The sequence below is a fragment of the Corvus cornix genome, chromosome 14, assembly GCF_000738735.6.
Source record: "Corvus cornix cornix isolate S_Up_H32 chromosome 14, ASM73873v5, whole genome shotgun sequence".
NCBI lineage: Eukaryota > Metazoa > Chordata > Aves > Passeriformes > Corvidae > Corvus > Corvus cornix.
In genome coordinates, this window is record NC_046344.1 from 14,308,544 (window position 1) to 14,334,688 (window position 26,145).

Here is a 26,145-nt window from a genome sequence, read left to right on the forward strand (position 1 = left end):
GCATGAGCCCCCGTCGCCGGTGGGAGGGTACATCCATCCACCCCTCACTGGGTGGCTGCTGAAAGCCCCTGCTGTATGCTATCGTCCCCCACCCCTTTGTCCTCCTCCATGGCCCCCAGCCCCTGTCCTCCTCTATGGTCCTCCACTCCTGCCCTCCTCCATGGTCCCCAAATCCCAGCCCTTCTCCACAGTCCCCAGATCCCAGCCCTCCTCTGTAGTCCCCAAATCCCTGCCCTCCTCCATGGTCCCCAACCCCTTTGTCCTCCTCTATGGTCCCCAACCCTCTATCCTCCATAGTCCCAACCCAGTGTCCTCCCCCATGGAGGAGGACAAACCCCCTTCTTGCCTCCATGGTCCTGGACCCCCTCCTTTCCTCCATGGTCCTGGACCCCCCAACTCTCCTCCATGCTCCTCAGATCCCTGCCTTCCTCCATGATCCCCAACCCCCTGCCCTCTGCTGTGATCCCCAAGCCCAGGTTCTCCTCTGTGGTCCCTGACCCCTGCCTTCTGTCATGGTCCCCAGACAGCATCTTCTGATGCAGGTGGGAGCAGGGATTTGTTTCATCAGAGAGGATCACACTGCCCTGAGGTACAATGCAAAGGAGTTGGGGTTTGCTTTTCCTATTGGGCCTATGGCACAGGGAGACAGGTTGGAAAAGCAGCCAAATGACTCAGGCATGGCTGTCAGGTCCTGTGCACAGGACACAGGCCAAAGCTGGGGTGAAGGGAGTTCCTGTTCTGCTCCCTGCATCTGCACCCCTTCAGCCACCCCAGTCCTGGCACTCTCTCCCACACCAGGAGGAGGAACAAAACAAGCATCTCCAGGGAGTGTGTTTGGAAAATACCAGGTTTTATTAGACAGGCTGATGTTCAAGCTGACAGTTTTATCCCAATGCACATGATCGCGGGCATCTACAGGGCCTGTGTCCCAGCTCCCTCCCTCCCACGAAGCTCTTGGGCAAGATGTCCACCCCCTAAATGCTGGGGGGAGGGGGGTTGGGGTTTCTCAGCAGAATGAAAATGTCTCCTTGCTCCCCATTTTTCCACTTGCAGAATCCCAGAGGTCTCCTAGGAAAGCTCGGTGAGAGCTGGGCTGGGAACTGCAATCCTCTTGGGACCAACAGCCACTTGGATCCATGGAAGAGGAGGCATCTGTGGCAGCATCTCCCTGAGCCAGCACAGAGCTGGGTCAGTGTGTGTCACAGGGAGCAGAGAACAGACCTCCAGTGCCATGGCTTTGGAAGGAGAGCCCAAACGAACCATATCAGGGGGAAAAGGGTTTTGGCTATCATGGGGGACCCCTATCCAGGACACAGGCACCAGGGCTTTGCACAGGGCGTGCAGGTGCTGCAGGGCAGAGGAAGGGAGGAGAGGAGACGATGAGGGCTGGAAAATAAAGCAAGATAAAAAGGAAACCAGAGAAAGGATGGGGAGAATGATGGGAGTGGCCTGAGAGCAGAGTAACAGTGCCTTCAAGGTCAATACTCCTTATGGGACAGGGGGCCTTTCCCTGGGTACCCCATGGGCTTTAGGGGGACAAAAGAACAAGGAAAGAGATGGTGCAATATAGTGCTTGCAAATAGAAATGTTTAAAGGCCTTTGCTTTCTGTGACAGTGACAACATCAGCCAGTTTCTGTTGGTGATTCTATTCCATTAGCTCTTAAAAAATTATGCAGACCAGCCTGACAGAGGAGAGCAAATGAGAGATGGAGAGGAAAACTGATGAGCAACAGGATCATGGACAAGAAAGAAGGCACAACAGCAGAGGGGCAGCAGCACTGGGGCAGGTTTGGGACCTCACAGTACTCAGAAGCACATCCCTTCTTCCCAGACTGCTCTGGCTGCTGCTCTCTCTGACACTGCTTGCCTTCCCTTGCACCTCTGCTCCCTCTGCACTGCAGGTAAAATCCCTCTTTCTGAACCACGCCCTGCCCCGTGCTTGGACGTAGATTTGGGCCTCAGCATCATTAGTTCAAATGTCAAGTCCTACCTTGAAGCAGAGGCCAGGAGCATTCAAGTCCCTGCAGCAGCGTCCCCCCAAACTCACCTGGACTCAAGGGGACGTCTTCTTTGCAGCGCCTGGGGGACATGGAGCTCTCCCAGGCCTCCTGCCATAGCTCACATCCTGTTGCACATGTGGAGACAGGGGGCACTGCCCTTCACACCCTCCCCATCACAACACAGCCTTCCATTCCCAGCTTTCTCTTTCCCTCTTTCATTCCTTTTGCCTTTTTCTTGCCTCAGCCGCACCTCCATGTCCTCTTGCTTCTGTTAAAGGTAAGTCCCTTTTCTCCAGAGGTTTCCTGGAGAGCAACACTTGCTGTGGGTGTTTGGCAGGAGGAAGGACTTTCAGCAGGTCCTTGGTGGGCTTGAAGGTGCCGGTTTCCATCCAGGACAACATCTATCTCCTGGTTGGTTTGGGCTCAGCTTGGCAGACAGCCATGCTGTCCATGAGGGCCAGGTTTCAAGGTCAGCTGTCCATGAGGAACTTCACCCTGCTTGGCTGCTTCCAAAGCAATACTCCTTCAGGACTGAGCACCGATGCTCAGAGATGAGCCAAAAAATGGCTAAAAAGGGAGGAGTTTGGAAAGCAAGCCCCAGAAACCTTCCTGGACTGTCCTGCGGAGGACAGATCAGCAGGTGGGCAAAAGGGATGTGACCTTTTTACTTCACAGCTAATGACCCCCCTTCCTGCCTCCCTCCACAGAGCACAAAAACACGGAGGGCTGACTGAGAAAAGAGCAACATGGACTTGAACAAAGGCAAACTGCCAAACCCTCACCCCTGGAGCCCTGCTGGTCCACAGACAAGACTTGCCAGCATGGGTTTTGAGGTTAATGACACACGTAGGCACGAAGTGCTTTCTTCTCTGCTGGTCCGTGGAAGGAAACCCTGCTCACATCTCCTTGTGGGACCATCTGATTTGGGGTGCTGGCCCTCCTCCTCCAGCACAGCTCAGCCAGTTCGGGCTGCTCCTTTCCATCCCATTTCTTCCTCTGCCATGGACTTGCAAATCCCACCATGGCTGCTTGTCTGGAGCTACAAATGCCCCTGCAAACGCTCCTTCTTAAGTCAAACACCCACATGAAGGCTGCAGAAGATCAAACGAGCTGTTAAGTGAAAGCAGAACTCACCAGGTGACCTAGAAGTCTTGGAAAGAAAAACAAGATCAATATTTGCTGAGATTTGTAGCAGGTTTGCGCCTGAAAACAACAGCTGGGACATGGTCTCTCTTTCCTTGACCAGTGCTCCTGGTGATGCCTGGGTTAGTGTGTCACTGCTCTCCCCTGTGCTCCCACGCCGTGCCCTCGTTCTTGCTCCCTCATGGCTTCGGGGATGCAGAGGTTTAAATCCCTCTTCATGCACTCTCGGCACCAGTGGAAAAGCAGCTGCAGTCCTGCCCATGCATTGCTCATACTTACAGCTTAAACATTGCCTTCTACTCGAAAGAACAAAGATAAAATGTCAGGAATTCACAGTTTTTATTCTCTTTCTTATGCCCACCCATCTTCCCCTGCCATTGATGTCAACGACTCAAAGTCCTCATCGTACGGTAGCCTTTGCCAGTGCGGCACTCAAAGGGTTAACAAACCACGGCTTCTTGGACAGATAAGACATAAGCTCATTCACCAGTAGGAACATGTGGACAGTTGGGTTGTGGATCACCTTAGGGTTTCCTGTAGCGATTCTTTGGGGTTTCGCCACAGCCAGTGACGTCACAGGAGAGGACATTGGGCTTCTTCCCCAAGCCGATGCTTCCCAAGAGATCGGGAAGCTCACGGGTGATGGCCTTCTCAATCTTCTCTAGGAAACACCCTCCCATGTAGGAACACTGCTGAGACAGCAGCTTAAAACTGGTGATGGGGTTGATGCCAAAGAAGTCCTTGTAAGCCTCGCGGTTGGGAAGGTCAAATTTGCTGACATTGGTCTTTGCCAGAATGGACTTAAAGATAAAGAACCTGTCAGGATCTTCCACAATGTCCCTGAATACCAGTTCTCCATCACTAAAGAAGGTCATTTTGTCCTTGTAGGTCTGTAGATAGCGATCGACCAGCAGGGCGTGGATGCGCACCCGGATGGCGTGCTGGCGGATGAAGGCGATCTTGTTTTCCATCCTGTTCTCAATCACCTGGTTGAGATCTTCCAGGAGCGATATCTCTTCTTTGAGGAACAGGTCTCTGTGGGTTTCTGGATGGTAGTCATGGGGCCAGAAGGAGCTAACATACACCCTGGGTGGCTCCGTGACGTTAATGAGAGGAGCCAGGCTCCAGAACAAGGCGCCGTAGACTCTCATCAGCTCCTGGGTAGCCAGGCTGTCGGCTTTGTTCAGGATGATTCGGATCTGCGACTCGCGGCCCTTCAGCTGGCGAAACAGCATCTCCAGCTCCAAGCCCACGTCCAGCTTCGTGGGGTCAAAGACAACAAAGATGAGATCGGCTCTGTCAATGAACCACTGGCACACGTCATTGAATGGGTAACCTGGAGGAGAGGAAACAGGGAAATCCAATGCAGGATGAGTCCCTTCATCAAGGGATTGATAAACCATGAGCCTGCTGTGCCTCAACCCCCATTTGGGTTGTATGGGGTGTGAAGCACAGCAGACTTCCCCTGTAGCCTAGAACCTTTTTCTCACATGCTAAAAACACTTTGGAGCTTCTTGGCATGAAAAGCCATCCCTTGGTGTCTGGGCCTGTGACTGCCTGTCTCTCCCACCCTTATCTCCAGACCTTCCTCCTTCCTGATGCTGGCCACAAGTTCCTGCTGTTCCTGTGAGCAGATATCGAATCGCAGGATCAGAGAATTATTATGGTTGGAAAAGTCCTCTAAGATCATTGAGTCCAACCATTCCCCTGGCACTGCCACAGCCACCAGTAAACCATGTCCTCAAGTGCCACATCCACACATCTTTTAAATCCCCTCAAGGGATGGTGACTCCACCACTGTCCTGGGCAGCCTGTGTTGTCTCAGGACTCTTCTCTGTTGTGCTTCAGCCACCTCTGTCACCTCAGATCATCATGGCATTTTTTCTGGGGTCCCTTAGAAGAACCCAGTGAACCCCTACCTCTTTCTTGCTGCTTGCGGTTTTCGATGATGCCCGGCGTGTCCACGAAGGTGACTCGCTCCAGCAGTTTGTGGGGGACCTCAATGCCTATCAGCTTCTCCAAGAAGTTCTGCCCAAACTTCTCCAGGGGCGAGAAGGAGCGGGCGCTGTCAGCAGCCATCACAATGCCCTCGATGGTCTTCAGCTTGGGGCCATGCATGATGACAGTGAACTCAGAGGTGGTGGGTTCTGCCCCTGCACAGCAACGAGAGGAGCAGCAGAGGTGTGAAATCTGTGCCAGGCTATGGACACAACGGGGCTGGCCTGAGGCTGGGAGCATTGGGAGTATTGCACACTTCTCAAGAGATGCAGGGGCAAGGCAAGCAGCATGAAATTCCTGCCCAGACTTCTTGGGAAGATGTCAGTGGGGTTGTTTTCTGTGGGGACTGGTTTCTCTGGAAGTGGCCTGACTGCACAAGGTGCCATGAAGAACCATCTCCCGGGAGCCCTCATTACCACAGCGCTGATCTGGCCATGGACATTTGCCCTTAGCTGTGAGATGACATCCGTGGGAGCAGGGAGGAAGGAGGGGAAATGGCTTTTCTCCTGGGAGGGTGAATTAGCTGGCTGCATGTGAGGAGGGATGGGGAGAAGAAAAAGGTGAGTTGCCCTTTTGACATGACTGCTGCTCAGGGGGTCGGGGTTGGGAGCTGTGAGCCCTGTGCTGCAGGATGAGGATGTTGTGGGAGAGACGTTCTCCTCCACCCTTGGAGGGGAGGACAGACTGTGATGGGGAACCTCTCCCTCCACATGGCACTGCAGCCAGGTGGCACGGAGAAGATCCCAACCTCCCTGCTGTAACGAGGGATCAAAGACACATGGCCGGGAATTGCTGACTGCACGGATGTGGAAATGCAGGTGCTGGCACCCCCTTGGCAAAGCAGTGAGTGTGGTACCTGTGTAGAGCTGGTAGGGAGTGTTGTCCAGCCCCAGGAGGTAGTTTATCATGGAGGATTTGCCAACGCTCCACGGTCCCAGGAATAGCACCATAGGCTTGGAAGTGATCTCCCCATCTGCGGAGAGGGGAAATAACAAGAGGAAGTGAAGGAACAATAGCCGTCGCCGCCGTGCGATTAACTGCCGGCTGTAACGAGCATCCCATCTGAGCGGCGCGGTGATGCTGCCGGGGAAACAGCCGCCCTTCGGGGGCCACCAGCCATTCGCCAGCCAAGACACCGCCCCGCCGGCTGCGGGAGCAGACGGCCCCGTGCTCTGCGGCAGAGCCCACCTCGCTGCCTGACCTTCTCCGAGATTTAGCTCTTCTTAGACTACGGAGGACTGGAAGGTCTTTTAAGCCTTGTCTCGGTTCGTTTCTGGTTTAGCCCGGGTGAGTTTGGGGCTGGCTGCGGGGTGGGGGTGTTCTTTGAAGGCAGCCGCCGCAAAGCACGGGACATGCCATGGAGGAGGCCATGCCGCAGCCAGGCCGACACCTCGTGCAGAGGGAGCTGCTGTGGATTCGGGAGCAGCGCTGTGGCACAGGGCTTGGTAAGCGCGGTGCGAGCCGTGTGCCAGCTGCCTGCAAGCCTTTCCACCATGCGCTCACAGGGACCTACCCCCGGGCGTGCCGCCCAACCCACCGGCCGAGCAGGAGGTCACTGCCTGGGTGTGAGCTGGGTGTGAGGCTCCAGCTGGGTGTGGGGAGGGCAAACAGCCCCGCTTTGGGTTTGGGGAAAGGCAAGAGGGGAGTGAACTATAGTCCCCATCCTGCATTCTTCAAGTCTCACAGTTTTCTCCATGAGGATGGTGACCTGTCCCCGTGCCATGCCATCAGTCCAGGAGCAGAGAGGCCCCTGGACACACGCAGCCAGTGCCCCCAGGAGCAATCCCTGCTCAAACAGGACTCATGCAATCAGCTTGTGCCCACACTGCTCGACCCCCCAGCCCCCAGGACACCACGTAGGCAACTGGTGGAGCCAAAGGAGCCCAGGGCCTATGCCAGCCCTCAAGCTGTGCCCAGGACACACAGGAGCCTGTGAGTGCAAAACAGAACAAGAATGGAAGCAAAACTGGGTGAGTTCCTGTTGGTGATAACCAACCCCATCCTATGCTCAGGGTGGGAGAGGGTCATTGTTGCCAGCAGGAGTTTAGCTAGGGGATGGATGACACCAGAGGAGCTGGGAGCTGCTGTCTCAGCTGGAGTGGAGCCTTCCCCCATGGCCCAAGGCAAGGAGATGCCCTGGGCAAGCTGTGCTGCCCTCGGCACCTTCTCTTCATCCCGATGCCTAAGGCAGAACTATTTTCCATGAGGTAGCTGAGAGCCCCTGGCGCTCTGTGGCTGCCACCCATGCAGGAGCCAGCAGCTTTCCAGCAAGGCAGCAATCCATCTCAAAGGTGGGGGAAGCCACAAAGCCCCCATGGTGCTGAGCTCCTGCCCCGAGGGTGCTGGAGGGCACTGCATGGCAGCTTCACACTGAACCCATCTGGCCATGGGAGCAGGGGCTGGGGAGAACATTCCAGCCTCTTCCTGCTGTATCTGCCCATCACAGGCTCACCACATCACCTCTGGGGAAGAAGGGAATGGGCTGGGGACATCTCTCCGTGAGGCATTGCTGCATCCATGCAGCTCAGCCCTCCTTTTCAAAGCAGGGCAGCACCTCTGAAGCAGAGGATGGATGGCTCTTCCCGTACCCCACTCCCTGCCTGGCAGCTGCAGGAATCCAGCCTTGTCTTCTCACATGGGACCAAAACAAGTGTTGAAACCTTGGACTCTCATTATTAATCATTCCTCTGCTGCTCTGTCGCCGCTGCTCTGCTCTCTTGCCAGCTTTAATTAGGTTACGGATGGCTGTTATTATTACTATTTTCCCTGTGATGTTGTGCCAGAGGTTTGGGGTGGGTCCCTGTGTGCTCTTTCATAAGACATCCCTGGCCAGGTGTGACTGTGTGAATGTGGGCACCTGTGAGCTCTGGCTCTGCTGCACATCCCCCTCTCTGCTCCACGGAGCCAAGGTGGGCAGCGACGTGGGCAGCCCCCCTGCCTGGTCACCCACAGCCCCTCGAGCCCCTCTCTACACGCCCTGGGCTATGTGGGCAGTGCCAGGCACTTGCAACTCTGCAGGAAGTGCGGCAGCTGCAAGGATGTGAGGCCGTGTATGGATTCTCCTGCTGCTGCCCAGAGGCTGGGAGAGAGGAAGCATCTCCCACCCGGGAGGGTGCTGGCCTGGCATCTGTCCCTGCTGAGTCCCCGTGCCACGTCTGTCAGCAGCAGTTTGGGTCAGCTTGATGGTCCAAACAGCGGAAAAGAGCCGGAGCTCGCTGGCGGCCGGGGGGGGATGGCGGCAGCTCCATCACAGCGGCTCTCTCCAGCCACCCTGTGGCTGCTCGCTCCCAGCTCAAGCTCAGCCTCAAGCTCATCCCTCCGCAGAGCCTGGGTCTGCTTGGGCTGCTCAGCTCTGGGCATAGGAGCAGTTTGGATGTCCAAGCAGTTTTCTTTCCTTGAGCAGTGGCTTTCTGTGAGGTTTTTCCACGTGGCAATGCCAGACTGCCCTTGGAAGCACTGCTGCTCTGGGGTGGAGAAGTGACAGCTCTGCGGAGAACTTAGAGCCCCTTCCAGTGACTAAAGGAGATCCAAGAGAGCTGGAGAGGGACTTTGGATGAGGGCCTGGAGTGACAGGGCACAGGGAAATGGCCTCACACTGAGAGAGGGCAGAGTTAGATGGGATTTAGGGAGAGATTCTTCCCGGTGAGGGTGTGAGATCCTGGCACAGGTTGCCCAGAGAAGCTGTGGTTGCCCCTGGATCCCTGGCAGTGTCCAAGGCCAGGCTGGCCGGGCCTTGGAGCAACCTGGGATAATGGAAGTTGTCCCTGCCCATGGCAGGGGGTAGAACAAGATGGGCTTTAAGGTCCTTTCTAACCCAAATCATTCCATGATTCTATGATTAATCCTGGGCAAGGTCTTGTCCCCCCTTGTCCTCAAGCCCAGCAGACGTGCCTGGTGTGGCCTCTGCCCCAAGTGCAAGGCTGTCCCGAGGATGCTGAACAAAGCAGAGGACCTAGCAAAACCTCCCTCCTCTCCTGGTTTCAACTGAGCCATGAGCACCAAGGTCTTCTCTGTCCTCAAGCCACTCAGGAGGGCTGAAACACCTGGGGAGACTCCCAGCATTACCCACACTTCAGTCCCACCCCTGTGCCACAAACACCACCGGCCATGTGCCCATGGCATGGATCCAGCACCCCTCAGAGGGCTGGCTCCCTCGCTCCCAAAGCTTCCAAATCCATGAGTATCCTCATGACACGTGTGCCCACAGACAGAGGGACGAGCCCACGTGGCTGCAGATGGCCTGTGCTTCCCTCAGGTGCCCTGCTGTGCCTGCGCCCACCCCGGTAGCACGTGTGCAAGCGCCTGAACCCAAGATGAGATAAGACAGCTATCGGAATATGCTATAAATACCCACAGCCCTCTCCACTGCTGGCATGCTGGCACGGCAGGGAGCCAAAGGCTCTCCAGGCACTGGCAGGGCTCTGCTGTGGCTGTGTCCAAAGGAGCCTGGTTTGGCAGGGTCTGGCAGTGTGGCCATGGGGCAGGACGGGAGGGACAGAAGATGGGATTTCCCTGCAGGAACATTGTTCCCATGGCTGAGCACTGGGCCCAGGGGAAGGGCTGGGTGTTGGATGGCATTTCTTGGAATGTCTCCCATCTCCTGATCCTCTGGGGGGACCTGGCAGCACACCCTGAGCAGGATAGGCAGGGAGAGGAGCCAGCTCAGGCTTCTGAGGGGGCTGAGGCTGCTGGGCAGGGGCCAGTCCATGTCACTGGGACAGCTGCTGGGGGATCAAGGGTGGACATTCAGGAGAGTTTCTGCACGTAGGAGAGTGAAGGGTGGGAAGAGGTTCCCTCTATAGGATGAGCTATCAGCTGGGCTCCTCCAGTTCATGCCGTGGGTGAGAGATAAACCTACAGGTCCAACATATACAATCATGGAATTGTTTAGGTTGGAAAAGCCTTCTAAGATCACCAATTCTAAATGCTCCCCCAGCACTGCCAAGGCCGCTACCCATGTGGCACCCATGTGCCCAAGTGCCATATCCACACGGCTTTTAAATCCCCCCAGGGTTGGGGACTCCACCACTGCCCTGGGCAGCTGTGCCAGTGCCTGACAGGCCTTTCTCGGAAGAAAGTTTCCCGATATCCAATCCAAGCTTCCTTTCCTTTCCAGGTGAAACTTGAGGCCACTTCTTCTTGTCCTGTCCCTTGTTCCCTGGGAGCAGGGCCCAACTCCTACCTGGCTCCACTCTCCTGTCAGGGAGCTGAGAGTGAGAAGGTCCCCTCTGAGCCTCCTTTTCACCAGACTGAGCCCCCCCACCTCCCTCAGCTGCTCTCATGGGACTACCAGAAATGCCTTGGAACCCTGGCCAGAGGAATATGCTGCCTCTCAGTCTTAAAGCAAGAGGGAAAAGTGTCAGAGCCTGGGTGAGGTGAGGATTGGAGGGAAGGACGGGCTGTCGGGACACACAGAGTCAAGCTGGGGACGTTGTCCCGGTGGGGATGGCAGGTACCGGCTCTGCTCGGTGCCTGGGAAGTGCGGCTGTGTTGGGAAAGCTGGAGGGCAGCGCAGTGCGCAGGCAGTGCCAGCAGCGTGCAGGGAGCAGGCGGCGATACCAACCTGTGGCCGAGGAGCCCAGGGTGCGTCCGGGGTAAGCTGTTAGCGAGGGACATGGGGAGAGAGAAAAGGAACCATGAGTCCAAGGAGGGATGCGACAGCCCGGGTGTGGTCCAGGACAAGGAGGGAACTGATGGCCGCATTCCCAGCAGGATACAAGGAGTTACAGCCTGGGAGCGACCTGCAGCTCCCAGGACAAGCACTGAACCCCTGTCTGCCCTGCAGGGTGGGGATGTGGTTCGGGGTGCCCTGCATCCCAGCCTCTGCTCTTTGGGATTGTTGCCTTCCCTGGCATCACCCACCGAGCACACAGAGCCCAACAAGCCAGGGTTAGACAGCCACCAACCCAGTGTCCTGACAACTCCAGTGGTAGGGTCACCTGGACCCAGCCCCTGGAGCAGGTGATGGCATCTGGGAGGTCATTCCCTACACAGGGACACTTGCTAATTAGCATATATCAGTAATTAGGGTCACCAGCATGCACCACAACCTGGTGTGACCTCACAGCAAGCTTCCCACGGCTGGACTAGGAGAATCCCTCACCCTCAGCTAGGGATAGTCCCTCCAAGCACAGAGTTGGACCCAGCCAGAGCACGTCTGCATCCATGTGGGATGGCAGAGCAGAGAGGCGGGAGGGTGGCAGGCAGGGAGAAGGAAATGGCATCTGCCAGGCTTAAGCAGAGGGTGTGTGGGAGCTTTCTGAGATGCGCCCTGACAAGTCAGAATTGATGGTGACAGCCACAGCTCCCGCAGGACTCCATGGGAGTTTTCACATGTTGTGGGGAGCAGAGGAACTCCTTGGATTACACTGCAGTGCACAGAGCTGATGGGAAGGGAGACAAAATGGAAGGCTGCCACGTAATGGAGGGGCCAGGGTGCTTGCCACGGCACCCCTCTATATTGGCTTACACCTCCAAAGGTCACACATATTCCATGACAGGCCTGCCCCAAAGCTCTCCCAGCTGTCCTGCTCCTCCCAGCCAGCTGAGCTGGCAGCTCTGTGCCCTCCAGCCTCCCCCCACCACAGAGAGGGGGCACAGCGGGGAGTTGGGAGCACCTCCCAGCCTGCAGGGACACCACTGATGAAATGAACCCGATCAGGACAGGGCACTGTGCAGGGGAAGTGTTCAGAAGGCTCCCTGAGCTCCACTGTGTCCTCACCTGCCCTGCAAGGTCAAGAGAGTTCCCTGGGCCAACCCTGTAACTAATGTGCAGGTTTCTCTGATTACACTGCTAATGAGGGACTGGGAAAAGCTGGATCTGTGGATATGAAAGGCAAACTGCTGAGCTGTAGGTTTCCAGATGGGGTTGTGTGTTGGGATGTAGCATGAGCACACGTGGCAGCTGCTGCCCAACGGGGCCCTGGATATGGCTGGGCTGTCAGAGATCCTTCAAGAAGTTTGGTGTCCATAGAAATATCTTGGAGTGGAGCATGGCCAGGATGTCTCACAGCTGAGACAAGGACTGGAGGCCGTACAGCATCCCTGTGCCCTTCCCTGGGGGCCAGGAGGGGACTGTGGGTTGCCAGCTCCAGGGTCACAGCACCGTGAGGGTCCCCTGTAAGACACAGCAGGGTGTGCTGGGACCTGACCTGGGGACTGTCAACCTGAGGGGTGGCTGTTCCTCACAGTGAGGTGGAACAGACTATGGAATGTTGAGCTGAGGCCAGGAGGAACACCAGGACCTGCTGTCTGAGGTGAGTCCTGCTCAGGGCCTGGGTTTGACAGAGGCTGGGAAAACAGGAGGCTTAATGGTTGTTTCTTCAGGAGCTGAGAGGGAGGAAGCCAGCAGGAGCCTGGGAAACACCTAAACACTTGTTTCCTCCCAAAAAGGGGCAGGGAGGTGGCTCCTTGGGCATGGGATGGATTAAGGGTAGGGTAGGATGTCCTGAGGGCTGGAAACTGAGGCTGGGGGCTGTATCCTCTGGCTGTGAACAGCAAAGTGGGAGTTAGAGCCCACCAGCTTCTCCTGTAACCCCAAACATCCACCTAAACTGTGTCCCAAGTTGAGCTGACAGCAAACATCACCAACACGGACCAGAGCAGCCCGGAGAGAAAGTTGGGGTGTTGCCAGGGGACAGGCTAGCAGCCATGGGGTGACAGTCAGGACATGTTGTGATGCTCAGTTACCCTCCCACAGGGTGACTTCCCTGTACTCCCCACTGGCTCTACACTGGAGATGGCCTGGCTGGGTAGGGAGATGTCCAAGCCTGGTTACAGAATGTCTGACCCAGACTTAGGAGTCGCAGTGGGGATGCCTGGAACGCAGGAGTTCTGCTCTACAGGGATGTGCCCCAGTAGGTTGCCCAGCTGAATGTGGGGCCTGTGTGCTGGTGGAGCAAGGCCAGCTGTAAAAGAAAGATCTGGGGGGAGGGTGTATCCTGGTCCTGCCTCACCAGGAGGGAGGGCATGGCTCCAGGAGGTGTGGGCCTGGACACCTGGGGAGGCAGGCAGAGCTGCAGAACAAGGAGGACAACTTCAGGACCTTGGCAGGAGGCTGACATGGGCATGAGGTCCTGGGACACTGGCAGGAGGAACTCCAGCATCCCCTGGATGCTCAGGAGACATCTGGCCCTGGCTCCTGTGCTTGAATAGGTGCTCAGAGGAGAATTATCCCAGTGAACAGGAAACTCGGACTTGGGTTTGAGCCATCTGTGCTTAGAAAATGAGGCTGCTTGTGTTTCCTGGGTCACAAGAACTTCTGTAGCTTGTGAGCATCTTGGGACAGGGCTGTACTTTCCTCTTCCAGAGGGACACATGTGTGGCCTGGCTCAGCCCACACCGTGCTGGGGGCCACGGGGACCTGCTCACCCCATCCAACGTGTCTGAGATTGCCAACGGCTGGGAACTCCAGCTCTCAGGATGAGTGAAGGCTGTGGAGCTTGAGGAATACCCTGCCCACATGGCTGTGTCCTGTACCCAGCAGGAAGGATGCCAGTTCCAGCCACCCCCAGGAAGCTCATCCCCAGCCTTGAGAGGTTCTGAGCTTCCTTGCCAAGCCTGTTTCGTTGGACCGTGATCTCTGCTTGGCAGGGGTACAGGGCATTGATGTTGAGCAGGTGGGAGACCCGAGGCAGGCAGGGCTCAATGCTCAGCCCACACAGATGGCCCTGACAGCAGATGGGCTGAGGCAGAGGCAGGAATTCCTGCTGCTGGGTTCACTAGGGCATGGCCTCTAAGCCCAGTGTGTTAATGGACTCCTTGCAAAGCTGCAAAGGAAGACACACTATCCGAGGCTTTCTGTGATCTGCTCTCTGCGCTGTTATCTGCATCCCAAGGACCTGCTGGTGCTGGAGACCCCAGTGCCCGTGGCATTACCTGTGATCTCATGCTGCCTCAGCTCGTTGTATCTGTAGGAGTGTTCCAGGGGCTTGATGGAGGAGTGGTAGATCTTCCTCAGCCGCTGCAATACTCCTGGGGGACAAAGCATGTGGGCAGGTGAGAGGCAAACCCCAGGTGAGCCCCTCCCTGCAGGAGGGACATTCCCTGCAGGACCCGAGGGTGGCCCAGCCATGGATCAAGGGACTTGGCTTACAGCTGAAATCTTGGCCAAACTTATCCCAGTCACACATTTTGCCTAGAGAAGCTGTGGTTGCCCCATCCCTGGAAGTGTCAAAGGCCAGGTTTGGACAGGGCTTGGAGCAACCTGATCTACTGAAGGTGTCCTGCTCATGGCAGAGGGGTGGAATGAGATGGTCTTCACCATCTCTCCCAGCCCAAGCTGTTCTAGGACTTTGATGCCTCTCCCCTGCTAATGTTTCCCACTGGGCACTGTCCCCATCTCCTCCCAGCAGCTGATGGAAGGAGCATCTGTTCTAAGTGCTGTTTAGCACTCAACACCCACGATCCCAAAAGGCCCTCCACCATGGTGCCATGGCCCCCTGGCATGGCCCCTGAGTTGCTTGCTAGAAAAAAGGAGGAGCTTTTTCCACAGTATCTCTTACCACTGCCTTTCCAGCCCAAACTGCCAACAGGGCCAGCACAAGCAAACCTTAGAGTAGCAAAATCCAATATATAATTGGAATAAAAATCCCAACCCTTTATTACAAGTTGCTCCAGGTTTCTTTGAGCAGGGATTCACCATCTGCATCTTCCAGCCTCTATACCCTCCTAATTCTTGTAAGCCCTTGGGCACGTCTTTAAAATACCTAAAATATGTTAACCCAAGAGCAGCTAAAGGGCTGTTACTGAAGATCTGGCATTACTAGATCTGCAAGAAGCAAGGTTAAAATCAAAGCAGAAGAGAAGGAAAATCCTGTCCATGGTCTTAGTGCAGGGCATGCATGGCCCACTCACCTGAGACATCATCGGCAGGTTTCTCCTCGTTCAGCTTGAGGGTGCTCTCCAAGTGGGACCGGTCACGCTTGGTCGGCTCGCTGGCATCTTCAACCTCTTCTGGAGGAGAAAGCAAGGAGACCTGTTAGTGCTGGAGGGGGAACCCACACAGGAGCACACACAAGCGACTGCCAAGGAGAGGGCATGGGGAGCACACACACCCTGAGCCTGCGGACATGCCATGCCCGCAGCAGCCGCTGTCACCCTTGGCATGCCACGTGCTTTCCCTTTTGCACAGGCTCCTGGAGGCTGCCAGGGCTGTGGCTGCTGGGGGAAGCGTCATGGGCAACTGCTTGGCTCCAAGGAGGGGCTGGCTGTTGGTGGGGAATGCAAAGGATGTGCCTGGAAGGGGCTCCCGGGGTTGGGATGTAGCACGAGCACACGTGGCAGCTGCTGCCCAACGGGGCCCTGGTGCTTCCCCCGGCAGCTGCGGATCCACGGGGCTTGGCCTCGAGTGCAGGCTTTGTGCTGCCGCCTCTCTGTCTGCCCACTCCCCCAAAAAACTACACGGTGAGCTGGAGGTGTGGGTGCCGAGGCTGGGGCTGGCTCCAGCTCTTGGGGGACAGGCCAGCCTGGCCCATCCTGGCTGCCCTGCCTTTGCCAGTGGGTCTGTTCCCTCCCAGTTCTCCCACCTCTGCCTCCATATCCCCCTGGAGCCCTCTGCACAGTGCCCTGTCCCTCATGGCTCCATAGCAGGCGTGGAGAGCATGAGGCAGCTGCCTCCAGTGGGGAAGGCACCCCGGTGTCCCCAAAATAGGGAGACAGAGGTGTCGTCACCATGGAGCTGCTGGCACACCAGGAGCCTCCAAGAGCTTTTTGATATGGCGAGCTGGGTCGGACTTTAGCAGGGGTTTGGGGACAGGTCGGGACACCAGGATAAAGCAGGGCACCACTAAGCCCTGAGACTGTGTTGAGCACCTACTGAGTGTTGGGCTGAGGAAGACCTTTTGACTTGCCAAGTGAAGACACAGAGGCCAAACTGGGATTGCCTTTTGGGAAAAATGGGAGGCTTTTTGAGCTGGGACGTTACAGATGAAAACAACGAAAATACTAATCTGGGTCCGAAGGTTGCTGCCCAACCTGTGGGCCAAAGTCCACAAATGTTTCTAGGAAATCATGGTGGGGGGTATCCCTTTCCCCTAGTTAGCTTTTCACTGATTGAACGGGGCTGGTGCCTCAGCAGCTCATTGGCCTGGATTGGTTCTTCCTTCAAGAAGCCTTCCCTACAAGCCAAGAACTGGTGGAGGGGAGCCCCACCATCCTGGGAGCCCCACCATCCTGGGAGCCCCACCATCCTGGGAGCATCCTGCCCCTGCACAAGCCGAGGGCCCGGAGGACTCTGCGGGTGGTGGATAAAGAGTCTTTAGGAGATCTGCAAGTGCTGAAAGGGGCCTGGAGGTTAAAAGTTTTATCCACGTCTACGTCCCTGAGGAGAAATCATGGACTTGGAGTGAGGGAGGAGTCATTTTTGGCACCACTGTGATGAGCGCCCGCATGGGCATCCTGCTGCGGCCTCGCTGCCCACGGCCGAGTGCAGTTAGGGGCAGGTGGGGAAGCACAAGCGTTAGGAGAGGGCCATGCACTAGGTGAGGTTTAATGTGCCAAGCTCAGCTCCGCCAGGTTGACTCTCGCCGCTACAGCACACCCACAAGAAAAGACTCCAACCTATCTGGCTGTGCCGGGGCTCAGTGGCAGCTGAGGGGGTGCTGGGGACCTCTGTTCCTGCCAGTGGGGTCTTGTCTGCAGGGGGGTCTGCTACTTTTAGGTGGTTTTCTGCCACTGCTGGGGGGTCTTCCACTGCTGTTGGTGGGTCTTCTGTTGTTGTTGGGCCTTCTTTTGCTGGTGGGTCTTCCACCACTGGCGGGTTTTCCACTGCTGGTGGTGGGTCTTCTGCTGCATCCCCACAGCGTGGGTGATGGCAGCTGGCAGGACCATCCCTGGCTTCTCCTGTGCCAGCAGCTGCTGGTTTATTCTGGATCTTTTTGTTGGAAGTGCCAGCTGCTTCCTTGTCACTCTCTTCAGCTTCATTCTCTGGCCTGTCACCATCTTCATCAGACTCTTTCTCCTCCTTAGATTCTCCTTCCTCAGACTCCCCATGTTCACCTTCCTCAGACTCTCCCTGCTCATCATCTTCTTCCTCTGAGCTCTGCTCATCCCTTTCCTCCTCTCTCTCGGGAGCAGATGCTGCACTTGGTTCCTCTGTTTGCTCTTCCCCAGGCTGCCCTTCCTCCTCAGAGCCTCCTTTCTCTGTGCTGGGCTCCTCATCCTCCTGGGCAAGGATGTCATCTTGTGTGCCAGGCCCATGGTTCCCTCCATGATGAGCTGCCATGAAATCCTCCCCTGAGCTCTGTTCTTCCTGGCCCTGGTCCTCGCTGGTCTCCTCTGTCCGGCTGTCCCCTGGCCCCAGGCCCCCGCTCAGGCCACCCGCCGGCTCTTTCTCCCCCTCTCCACGTCCCTCCTCAGTGACGCCGGGCAAGGAGGCGTTGGCAGTTCCACTGTCTTGCTCCTCCTCAGGGCTGCCATCGGCTGCCTTCTCCTCCAGCCGGGGCTCCGTGGCTGGCAGGGGGCTCTCGGCAGCACCATCACCATGGCCCGTGCTGGGGCCGTGCGGCTCTAAACGATGAGAACAGCTCGGTCAGTCCCACCCGCGCTGGCACGTGGCCACCAGGGCACCCGCCAGGGCCCTGAGGGATGAGTTGTGGCTGGTACCAAGAGGGTTAAACTCTACCCTGAGCCTTCTCCAGCTCCAGCTCAATTTTCTGTCCCTGTTGCAAGAAGTTGGGTGCAAAGATGTGTTTGTGGGGGGCAAAGCGGAGCTGGCAGGGGCTCTATGGCTCTGCTGGCCCTGGCTGCCTGGCACTGGGGCTGCTGCCCACCCCAAAGCACTGCAGGAAGGTGTCAAAGCTGCCCTAAAAACGGGGAAAGGAGTAAAAATAGCAGATTTTGAGGGGCTGTGGGCACTTGGCAGGTTAAAAGGGTCCTTCCCCAGCCCTGACTCAAGAGAGCATCACACCAGCCAAGGTGGGCGGTGAAGTGAGGGGGAAGAGGAGGAAGGGGCTTCCTGGCATGAGGGGCTGCCCAGCATGGAGTCCTGCCTTCCACAGGCAGGGCCTAACCCTGGCCACGGGGCTCGGGAGCTATTTATTGTGAGTGTCCCTTCACTAGGAAGGCATGTGCCATGCCGTGCGGCTGCTGGGGACACAATGAGTGTGTTCTGTGGCCCAGGAGAATCCATCCGTATTTTCCATAGGCTCCAACTGCAATTTAACATCAGTCAGCGGGTGCCAAAAATAAAAGATCACGGCTATACTGTCTCCGTTACAAACAGTTGCTGCTAGCCTAAATAATCCCCCCAAACGTCTCATGCCAGGGGAACGTTTCAGAGGAAAATAATTCCTTTGTACTCCAGCTGGCAGGCAGATGCCAAGCAGGAAAAAGGCCACCTCGACCCAGGCTGCAGGAGGAGAGTGGGCATGGCCAGCCCTCTGCTCTGGCTCTGGCACCGTGTCCGTGCAGGAGGCACAGGGCTGTGTCCAGCAGGACCTTGGCAAAGCTGGAGCTCGCTGGGCTTGGCCACAGGGACTGTGGTGACCGAGCACAGGAGGAGCTGGGCTGGGGTCAGCCCCAGACCCCTCAGCCCAGTTTGCCGTGTCTGGGGATACTGGGTGTGTGGTTGTATCTCCGTGGCACCGGGGCTGGTGGGGCTGTGAGCCGGGATCAAGTTGCGTTGGGAGGCTTGTGCCATGGCAGCAGCGGGCACTGGGAAGGACAGGCTGCCCCCCAGCCTGCCCTCATTCCCAGTGGCTCTCGATTCCCTGGCACAGCAGAGCTGCAGCCGCTGCCACGGCCCCTCACCCTGCCCAAACCGGATGCACAGGTCACCCTTGCTCTGACCTCCCCGTCCTCTGCTGGCACACAGCTCACAGGTGCCTCCAGGCTCCCAGTTCAGCTCCCAGATGGAGGGAGGGAGTGGTGGACAACTCCCACCCCCCTCCCTTCCACCCCTGTCCTTCAGGTCACCTTCCTGTGAGACCCCTTGGACCCTGCAGGAGCTGCTTGAATGGGAATATCTACATTTGACCTGCAAAGCCCTGAGTGGCTGGGGGCAACATGCCCCTGCCCGACTGTGGTGGCCTGGGAACCAGCCTGAGTCAATGGAGGATCCCCTCAGGTGATGGGAGCAGGGATATTCTCAGTTGGGCCCCAAAACAGCTGGTGACCTTGAGGGCTGGGAGAGGAGTGAGGGTCAAAGCAGAGGAGGAGGGCAGGACCAGGCAGAGGAGACTCTGAGAGTCTTAAGGGCTTTGTCTGGGGTCTGTGTGTCCCCTCTGACCCAGAGGGGCCATCACCCACCATGGCCAGGCACAACAGCAAAGCCGGTGCCCACCATGAGCCATCCTTCATGGAAAAAGGGAAATATCCCCCAGGTGCTCAGATGGGGATGTCCCTGCCGGCGTGGTGGTCACGGGCTTTATTTCCTGTGATCTTCAAGGTCTTACACAAAGTCCCTGTCCCCTCTCCACCTCCTTCTCCCTGTTTCCCCTACATGGTCTCCCGATCCATGGTGAATTGTGCTGACCTGCACATGGCCAGCTGATGAGTGCAAAATGGGCCGAAGGTTACGGGCTTAACACCCTCCGGAGGCTAAAAATACGGCACGGCAACTGTACGGGGGATCGGGAGGAGCAGCCCCGCTGAAGCCCCCGCCCCCTCAGCCGCGGGCCCCAGCCCCTCACCCCGCTGCCAGCCAAGGGTGACGTCCGCACCTGGGGGCCCCCGTGGGCTCCGAGAGGGGACAGCCACGGTGTAAAGTGACACCGGGGCTCCCCGTGTTCACACCTTGCATTGTGCCAAGCAGATGGGTGGCATCGGAGAGGAGACCTCGCCCTTTTCCCCTCAGGGACTTGACCTCCCTGCCGTGTCCATGGCTTGCACTGCCCCTGCCACCCCTGTCTCATGCTGGGACTTTTATGAGCTGTCAGGGGACACCTTCCCAGGTGGTGACAGCAGGGATGGAGACCCCACGGCCCAGTTAGTTCTGGGTGCCAAAGGATGCCGTGGCTGGTTTGCCTGTGCGGGAAGGAGGGGCGTGGCTGAACATCACGGTGTCCCCTCCATCCCTGCACAGGAATGTACAGAACAGCAACGACCTGATGGCAAAACGGGTCCTCCAGGAGGACAGTGAGAAGGGACAGATGGGCACAGGTGGTCCTGAAGGGACACTCTCCCCCTCCAGCAGAAATCGGAGCCCTGAGCGTGGGGCCGGCGATGGCAGGGCTGCGGGGATGGCTTTTCACACGCCCCCTTCCCCTGCCCAGATCCCAATCCCTGCTTCCCTGGGGGTATTATCCACTGGCTCCTGCAAGTCCTGTGCTCCCCGTGTCCTCCCAGGGGGGGTCTTGGCAGGACTTTTTATCTCAAATATCCAACCCTGCCTTTATTCCGGCCTTTAAAACCTCATTTAAAACGTCGTGGAAAATGACTGGACACAAAGAAGCTGTCAGGGAATTAATGAGATTTTCCAGCTGGACCCAGTGCAGACCCTTCCTTTCCTGTGAGACCCCATTTCATGGTGATATCCCTGCCCTCCAGGCTCTGTGGGGCCCCCGTGGCCTCTGCTCAGGGCCATCCTCCCAGTGCTCCTCCAGCTCGTGGCCCTGCCAGCCCAGGACTCAGAGCAGGTGGGAGCCCGGCTCCAGCTCCCGTTTGGGGTCAGCTGGGCCAATGCCTTCAGAGCAAAGCATCCCACAAGGGTTCAAGCAGCCTGGAGGACACAACCACAAGGATGGGGCTGAGGATGGGGTTGGCTCTCCAGACCCTAGTGCACCCCAAAACCCAGGATGCCCAGACACATCATCACATCCCAGAGGCTTTGTGATCCCAAAACACCAGCATAAAGCAAATACATTCCTGGTTTTCAATGCAGAGGGAGGCCTAGGAAACAGTTTTGTCAAGCTAACTTGACCTCATCTGTACAGAAAATTTTAGGTTTAGTTTAAAAAGTTATGAAGTTATTTGATTTCTGTAAATGGTTGGATAGAATCATATTATATTTTTATTAATACGTAGTAAAGAAACCTCATCAGGATCTACCAAAGGGATTAAAACCAGGCTTGGAGCTTTCTAAATAGAGATGAAAATAGGGAGTCACTGCTGCAGGGTGTTTCTTCCACTGTCTCCCCACGCTTAAGGTCTGTAAGGAACCCTGAATCCTGACTTGCAGAAGACACGAAGATGAGGAAGGTGGGAGATGAAGCACCTGCTGCTTCCTGGCTGATGAGATCTGGGTCCATCAGTGAGCAGATAGCCAGGAAACATCAGGTATTTTGGCACAGGCTGGTGTCACACTCTACATCGAGGAACATCCACTTGTGGTGTCCCTTGCAGCTTGGGGGAATGCTGGGGGACCCAAGGGACACGCTGTGGCATGGCTGGGGTTGGAAGAGCCCCTTCTTCCAGAGGAAGGATGTCCAGGAGGTCCCACTGTTCCTGTCCCCTGGCCTCCAGCCATGGGAGGCTTTGCCAACCCACCCCAGGGATGTCCCCTGAGGGACACCCTCTGTGCACTCAGGGCAAGACTTCCTGGCTCCCCATCCCTCCTTGGGTCATCCCAAGCATTCCTGGTCACCCAGTCACCCCTTGGACTTGCCAGCCTGGATTCTAATGCCTGATGTCCCACAAGATCCTCAAATCCATGGGGATGTCAGGGCAGACACTGCCTGGCCATGCCAAGCGGGGGCACCCAGCCCTGGGGTCTGACCTGGCAGCGCTGCGGACACCAGTACATGGACAGGGCCACACAGCTCCAAGCCCTTTTCCAGAGTGTACCCAGGGCTGTGTGACCCCAAGGGTCAAGCCACATGCCCAGCTGGCATTGGGGCCATGCTGCCACTGCCAACACCCCATCCTGGCTTGGGGTGCCTGTCCAGGGCCTCCCCTGCCCCTCCTGCAGCCCCCACTGGCACAGGAGCTCACAGCTCCCTCCAGTTGTCACTTACAAGGGAAATGTCCCCGTGGGCTGGAAATAGCTCAGTGGAGTCCTGCACAGCCCCGGGGCTGCTGCTATTCCTGCAGTGCTCAGGGAACAGGCAATTCCAGGAGCAATCTGGTCACCCTGACACAACGGCCAGGCTGGGATTTCACCAGCTCGGCAAGTGGGCCACAGTGGGAACGTGGCAAGAGTGTTGGGCATGGCACAGCCCTCCCAGCCTGGTGCCAGCCCACAGAGACCTGCTGGTACCTCTGTGCCATCAGGGCCATGCACAAGCGAGGTGTCCTGGCCTTCCTGCCCGGCTGGATGTGACCTACAAACCAGGACAAGGATGGCTGATGGAGAGGGTTTCACAGCAGAGCCAACCTGCCCAGCATCTGTCTCACTTTGCTCAGCCAACAGCTTAGGAGTAAGATAGGGCACCCACAGGGACCAGGGTCTCCTCAGGGTGAGGCACCAGGGGTGTGACAGGGATGTAGGTGGCACAAGCACCCAAGGCACCTGAGGTACCCCAAGCCCCTTGTCTCACACACACCCAATGGCAGCGGTGCCCATGGCTGTGCTGGTGCTGGAGGGTGGAACAAGTCCAGTGCAGTGTCACTGGGACGCAGGGGTCCCCACCTCTGGGGAGGCTGGTTACTGTGGGGGCCATTGGCCTGGGATGGTCAGGGTGGGGTGTCCCCATGGCTGCTGTGCCCAGGGCCCTGAGCCCACACAAGGTATCACAGTCCCACTCCCAAGATGTTCTGACCTGGAAGGTGGAGCCCACCCTAAAGTGACACATTCCAAGGTGACTCATCCTGGGTGATGGGGAACACCCCAAGATGCCATGAGAACATGGTGATGGAGCTCATCCTGAGGTGACACCTTCCAGGATGAGGCAGGATGAGGACTCCCAGGAGATGAGGCTCACACCTGCTGTCACCAGCAGGGGTCTGTGCCAGCCCTGCAGTGCCCCGCAGGAGGACACCACTGTGCCAGGGCTTTCCCCAAGCCTTCTCTCAGCTCAGAGGCAGTGATGGCACAGCCTGGAATTGCCCTCCCACTCAAATCCATGATGGCTGCAGGCCAAGGGATCCCTAGGGCAAAGCTTCCGAGCACAGTGTCTGGACACTGCCCTGCCAGCATCCCTGCGGCCCATTCCTGGTGGCCACAGGGGCCACCCTGCCTGGAAGGGATGGCTGGGCTCTGCCTGAGGTGTGAGTGTGTCCCCCTGGGCAGGAGCAGATGGAGGAGTATTGGGCGAGTGCCATCGGCATGAGCCACTGCCCAGCCCCACAGTGGGTGCTTGTCCCTGCCAGGCTCCTGGCAACTGAAGGGAGCTTTGCCAGCCCCGGCCACGTGTGCAGTGAGCTGATTTGGCGGGGGCTGTCAGAGCGCAGGCGCGGGGCAATTCCCACCCCCGACCTCTGGGAATGGTGGCAGGGTCCTGGCAGCCCCAGGTGCCACTAAACCCTAAGGACCACACCTTGCCATGATGTTCCAATGAAGCCTCTGGTTCTCCATTGGACTTTCACTCCCTTCTCTTCCCAAGCAGCCTCACAGCCCCATGGAATCTCCACAGGCACCAACAGGGGTTGAGTGGGAAGACATGTCCCAAAAATGGAAAAAGCACACCCTCCGAGCCACTCCCTGCACCCCAAAGGAGCCGGGTCTGAGAGTTCAGCTTGGAGCCAAAGGAAAAGCAAAACTCATCCTACAAATCCCGTTGGTCCCTGAGGAGCAGAAGCATGGGCAGGAGACATGCCACTGCTTAGAGCTTTCTTGGAAACCTGCAGTACTGGGGTGAAATACGTGACCCCCAATAAACAGGTGGGGACTTGGGGGACCCCTCAGAGCTGGTCCTGGGGCTGCAGGACCCCCACGTGCCTCCTGGCCCCAGAGCCTCCTCTGAGCTGGGGGATCCTGGTGCTGTGCCATGCCAGCCTCAGCCAAGCCAAGACATGGGCTGGTGGTCACCCACCATGGTGACAAGCTTCTGATGTCCCACAAGGCCATCAGCCCCGCTTGGAGTGGCACCAGCCACCAGCCATGCTCGCACAATACTTTTCCGACCCCCTTCCACAGACTGGACCCGCAACCCCACGGAGGTCACCCCAGCTCTATCGGGGTGTGTCGCCGGTCCCCAAACCCATTCACTGCCGAGAATGGCCCAAGATGCCCTTAAAAGGCCAAAACTCGGCGGGGCCGGGGGTGCCGGGCGCTGGCAGGCGGCAGCTGCGGGTGCCCGCGCGGGGCCGCGGCGGCGCGGGGCGGGGGGGCGGCGGCCGGGGGGGCTGCCGGGGCACAGTGTCCCCTTACACGGCTGTTTCCATACTTAGCCGCCCCTCTCCCGGCTGCGCGGCCGCCGGAGCCCGGCCAGGCAGAGAACCAGCCCGAATTAACTCAAGGGCAAGCAAGGGTACCAGCGATGCCACCCCGCCGCGCCGCCCCGGGGACACCCGGCCGGGCACCCGGGGAGCGAAGCGGGGATGGGACAGCCCGGGGAAGGGGATCCGGGGTCCTCAGAGATCCCCAGTGCCCTGGAACACCTCCCTGCTCCCCCGAAGTCCTCACGGTCCAAAATCAAGCCACCACGGCAGCCACAGGTGACACTGACCCGAGGCATGTCAGCGGCAGCACGGCCCCTGCGCCCAACCTGACTCTGTGAGAGGGACCCCAATCTGCACCTCCCACCATCCCCTCCTGTCCACAGCCCCCCAACACGTTTCCCTGCACATTTTGGGGTGACTGCAGCCCTGGAAAAGCTGCTGGGGAGCCCGGACCGCTGTACCCCTGCCACCCTGTCCTGCTCCAGGGCTGGGATCACTGCGCACCCCAGAGCTTCTCCTGCACTCAGTCCCACAGGCACCCACACGTCTATCTGCAACCCTGCAGGGCCCCTACAGACACCCACAGCCCCAAAGGCACCCACAGACCGACAGGTACCTGCAGCCCTACAGGTACCCAGAGTCCCAAAGGTGCTCACAGTGCCACAAGCACCCCCAGCCAACAGGCACCCACGGCCCCACACTTCTAGGTGCCCACAGCCCCGTAGGCACCTACTCCCCCACGGACATCCACGGCCCCATGGGCACCTGCAGCCAGCCCTACAGGGATCCCACAGCCCCTTGGGATCCCCACAGCCCTGTAGGAACCCATAGCCTCACAGGCACCTGCAGCACCGTGGGGACCCCCAGCCCTGTGGGCACCCCCAGCTACATGGGGACCCGCCAGCCCCATGGAGTTGCCACAGTCCCAAGGGCACCCACAGCCCCATGGGGACCCCATAAGCCTGGGCACCCAGAGCCCCAGAGGCACCACAGCCCCAAGGGCACCCCCAGCCCCGTGGGGACCCCATAGTCCTGCCAGCAGCCACAGCCCCACGGGCACCCCCAGCCCCCGGAGTGCCCCCAGCCCCCGGGAGCCCCAGCCCGGCCGTACCTGCGGTGCCGAGGAGCAGCAGCGAGGCCACGCAGCAGCAGAGCAGGTTGAGGCCCTTCATGGTGGCTGCCAGGAGCTCCCTGCCGCTCGCTGCCTCTATTTATACGGCGTCGGCGCGGGGCAGGGCAGGCAGGGCAGGCAGCTGCCCGCACAGATGCTGCCGCCGCCGCTCTTCCGCTCCCAGGGGCCCTGGGGATGGGGACAGAGGTGGGACACAGCGGCAGCGCTGGGAATGGCTCGTGTCAGGGATGTGAGGGCACAGGACACCTCCTGGCCTGGGGTCCCCGGGCTGGCACTGCTCATGTGGGGTCACAGTCCCCATTCCAGTGATAGGAGAAATGGGTGCCTCTCTCCCTTTGTTAGAATAAATTCCTGTAGGATTCCTCTGTCTCATTTGTGGACGCTGTCTCCACCCCAGAATCCTGCTGGTGTGGGGTAGTGGGGCTCCTTGGGCTGCCTCAGCTCCTGCAGCTCCGTTCAGGCTGGAGCAGGGTTTTGTGGACAGGGAGAGCTGAGCATCACTGCACTCATCCGTCCCCAAAGGTGGATGTCCCCAAGCATCGTGTCCTGGGCTGATCTGATGTCCCCTCAAGCCACCACAGGTTGCCAGCTCCAGGCAATGCCATACACCCCATAAGAAACAGGACATGTTCCTTCCACCCTGCTGGTGTCCCCACTGTCACCGCACTGGCAGC

General features: G+C 58.1%; 1 protein-coding gene across 3 annotated transcripts; it reads right to left on the bottom strand.

The window, feature by feature from the left end:
* Positions 1 to 829: 829 nt before the first annotated feature.
* Positions 830 to 25,613, bottom strand: SRL (sarcalumenin). Of its 3 annotated transcripts, XM_039560575.1 has the most exons (8): positions 25,451 to 25,613; positions 16,702 to 17,649; positions 14,998 to 15,096; positions 14,020 to 14,115; positions 10,706 to 10,741; positions 5,999 to 6,115; positions 5,064 to 5,297; positions 830 to 4,480 (listed from the first exon to the last, which is right to left on the bottom strand). In XM_039560575.1, exons 1-8 carry the CDS (start codon positions 25,509 to 25,511, stop codon positions 3,669 to 3,671), a joined length of 2,403 nt encoding a protein of 800 aa, XP_039416509.1. In that variant the 5' UTR covers positions 25,512 to 25,613; the 3' UTR covers positions 830 to 3,668. The 3 variants fall into 3 exon arrangements, with proteins under 3 accessions (XP_039416509.1, XP_039416513.1, XP_039416510.1); XM_039560576.1 differs by lacking the exon at positions 10,706 to 10,741 and having other exon boundaries at positions 3,669 to 4,480; XM_039560579.1 differs by lacking the exons at positions 10,706 to 10,741; positions 16,702 to 17,649 and having other exon boundaries at positions 3,480 to 4,480; positions 25,451 to 25,571.
* Between the last annotated feature and the right edge of the window lie 532 nt (positions 25,614 to 26,145).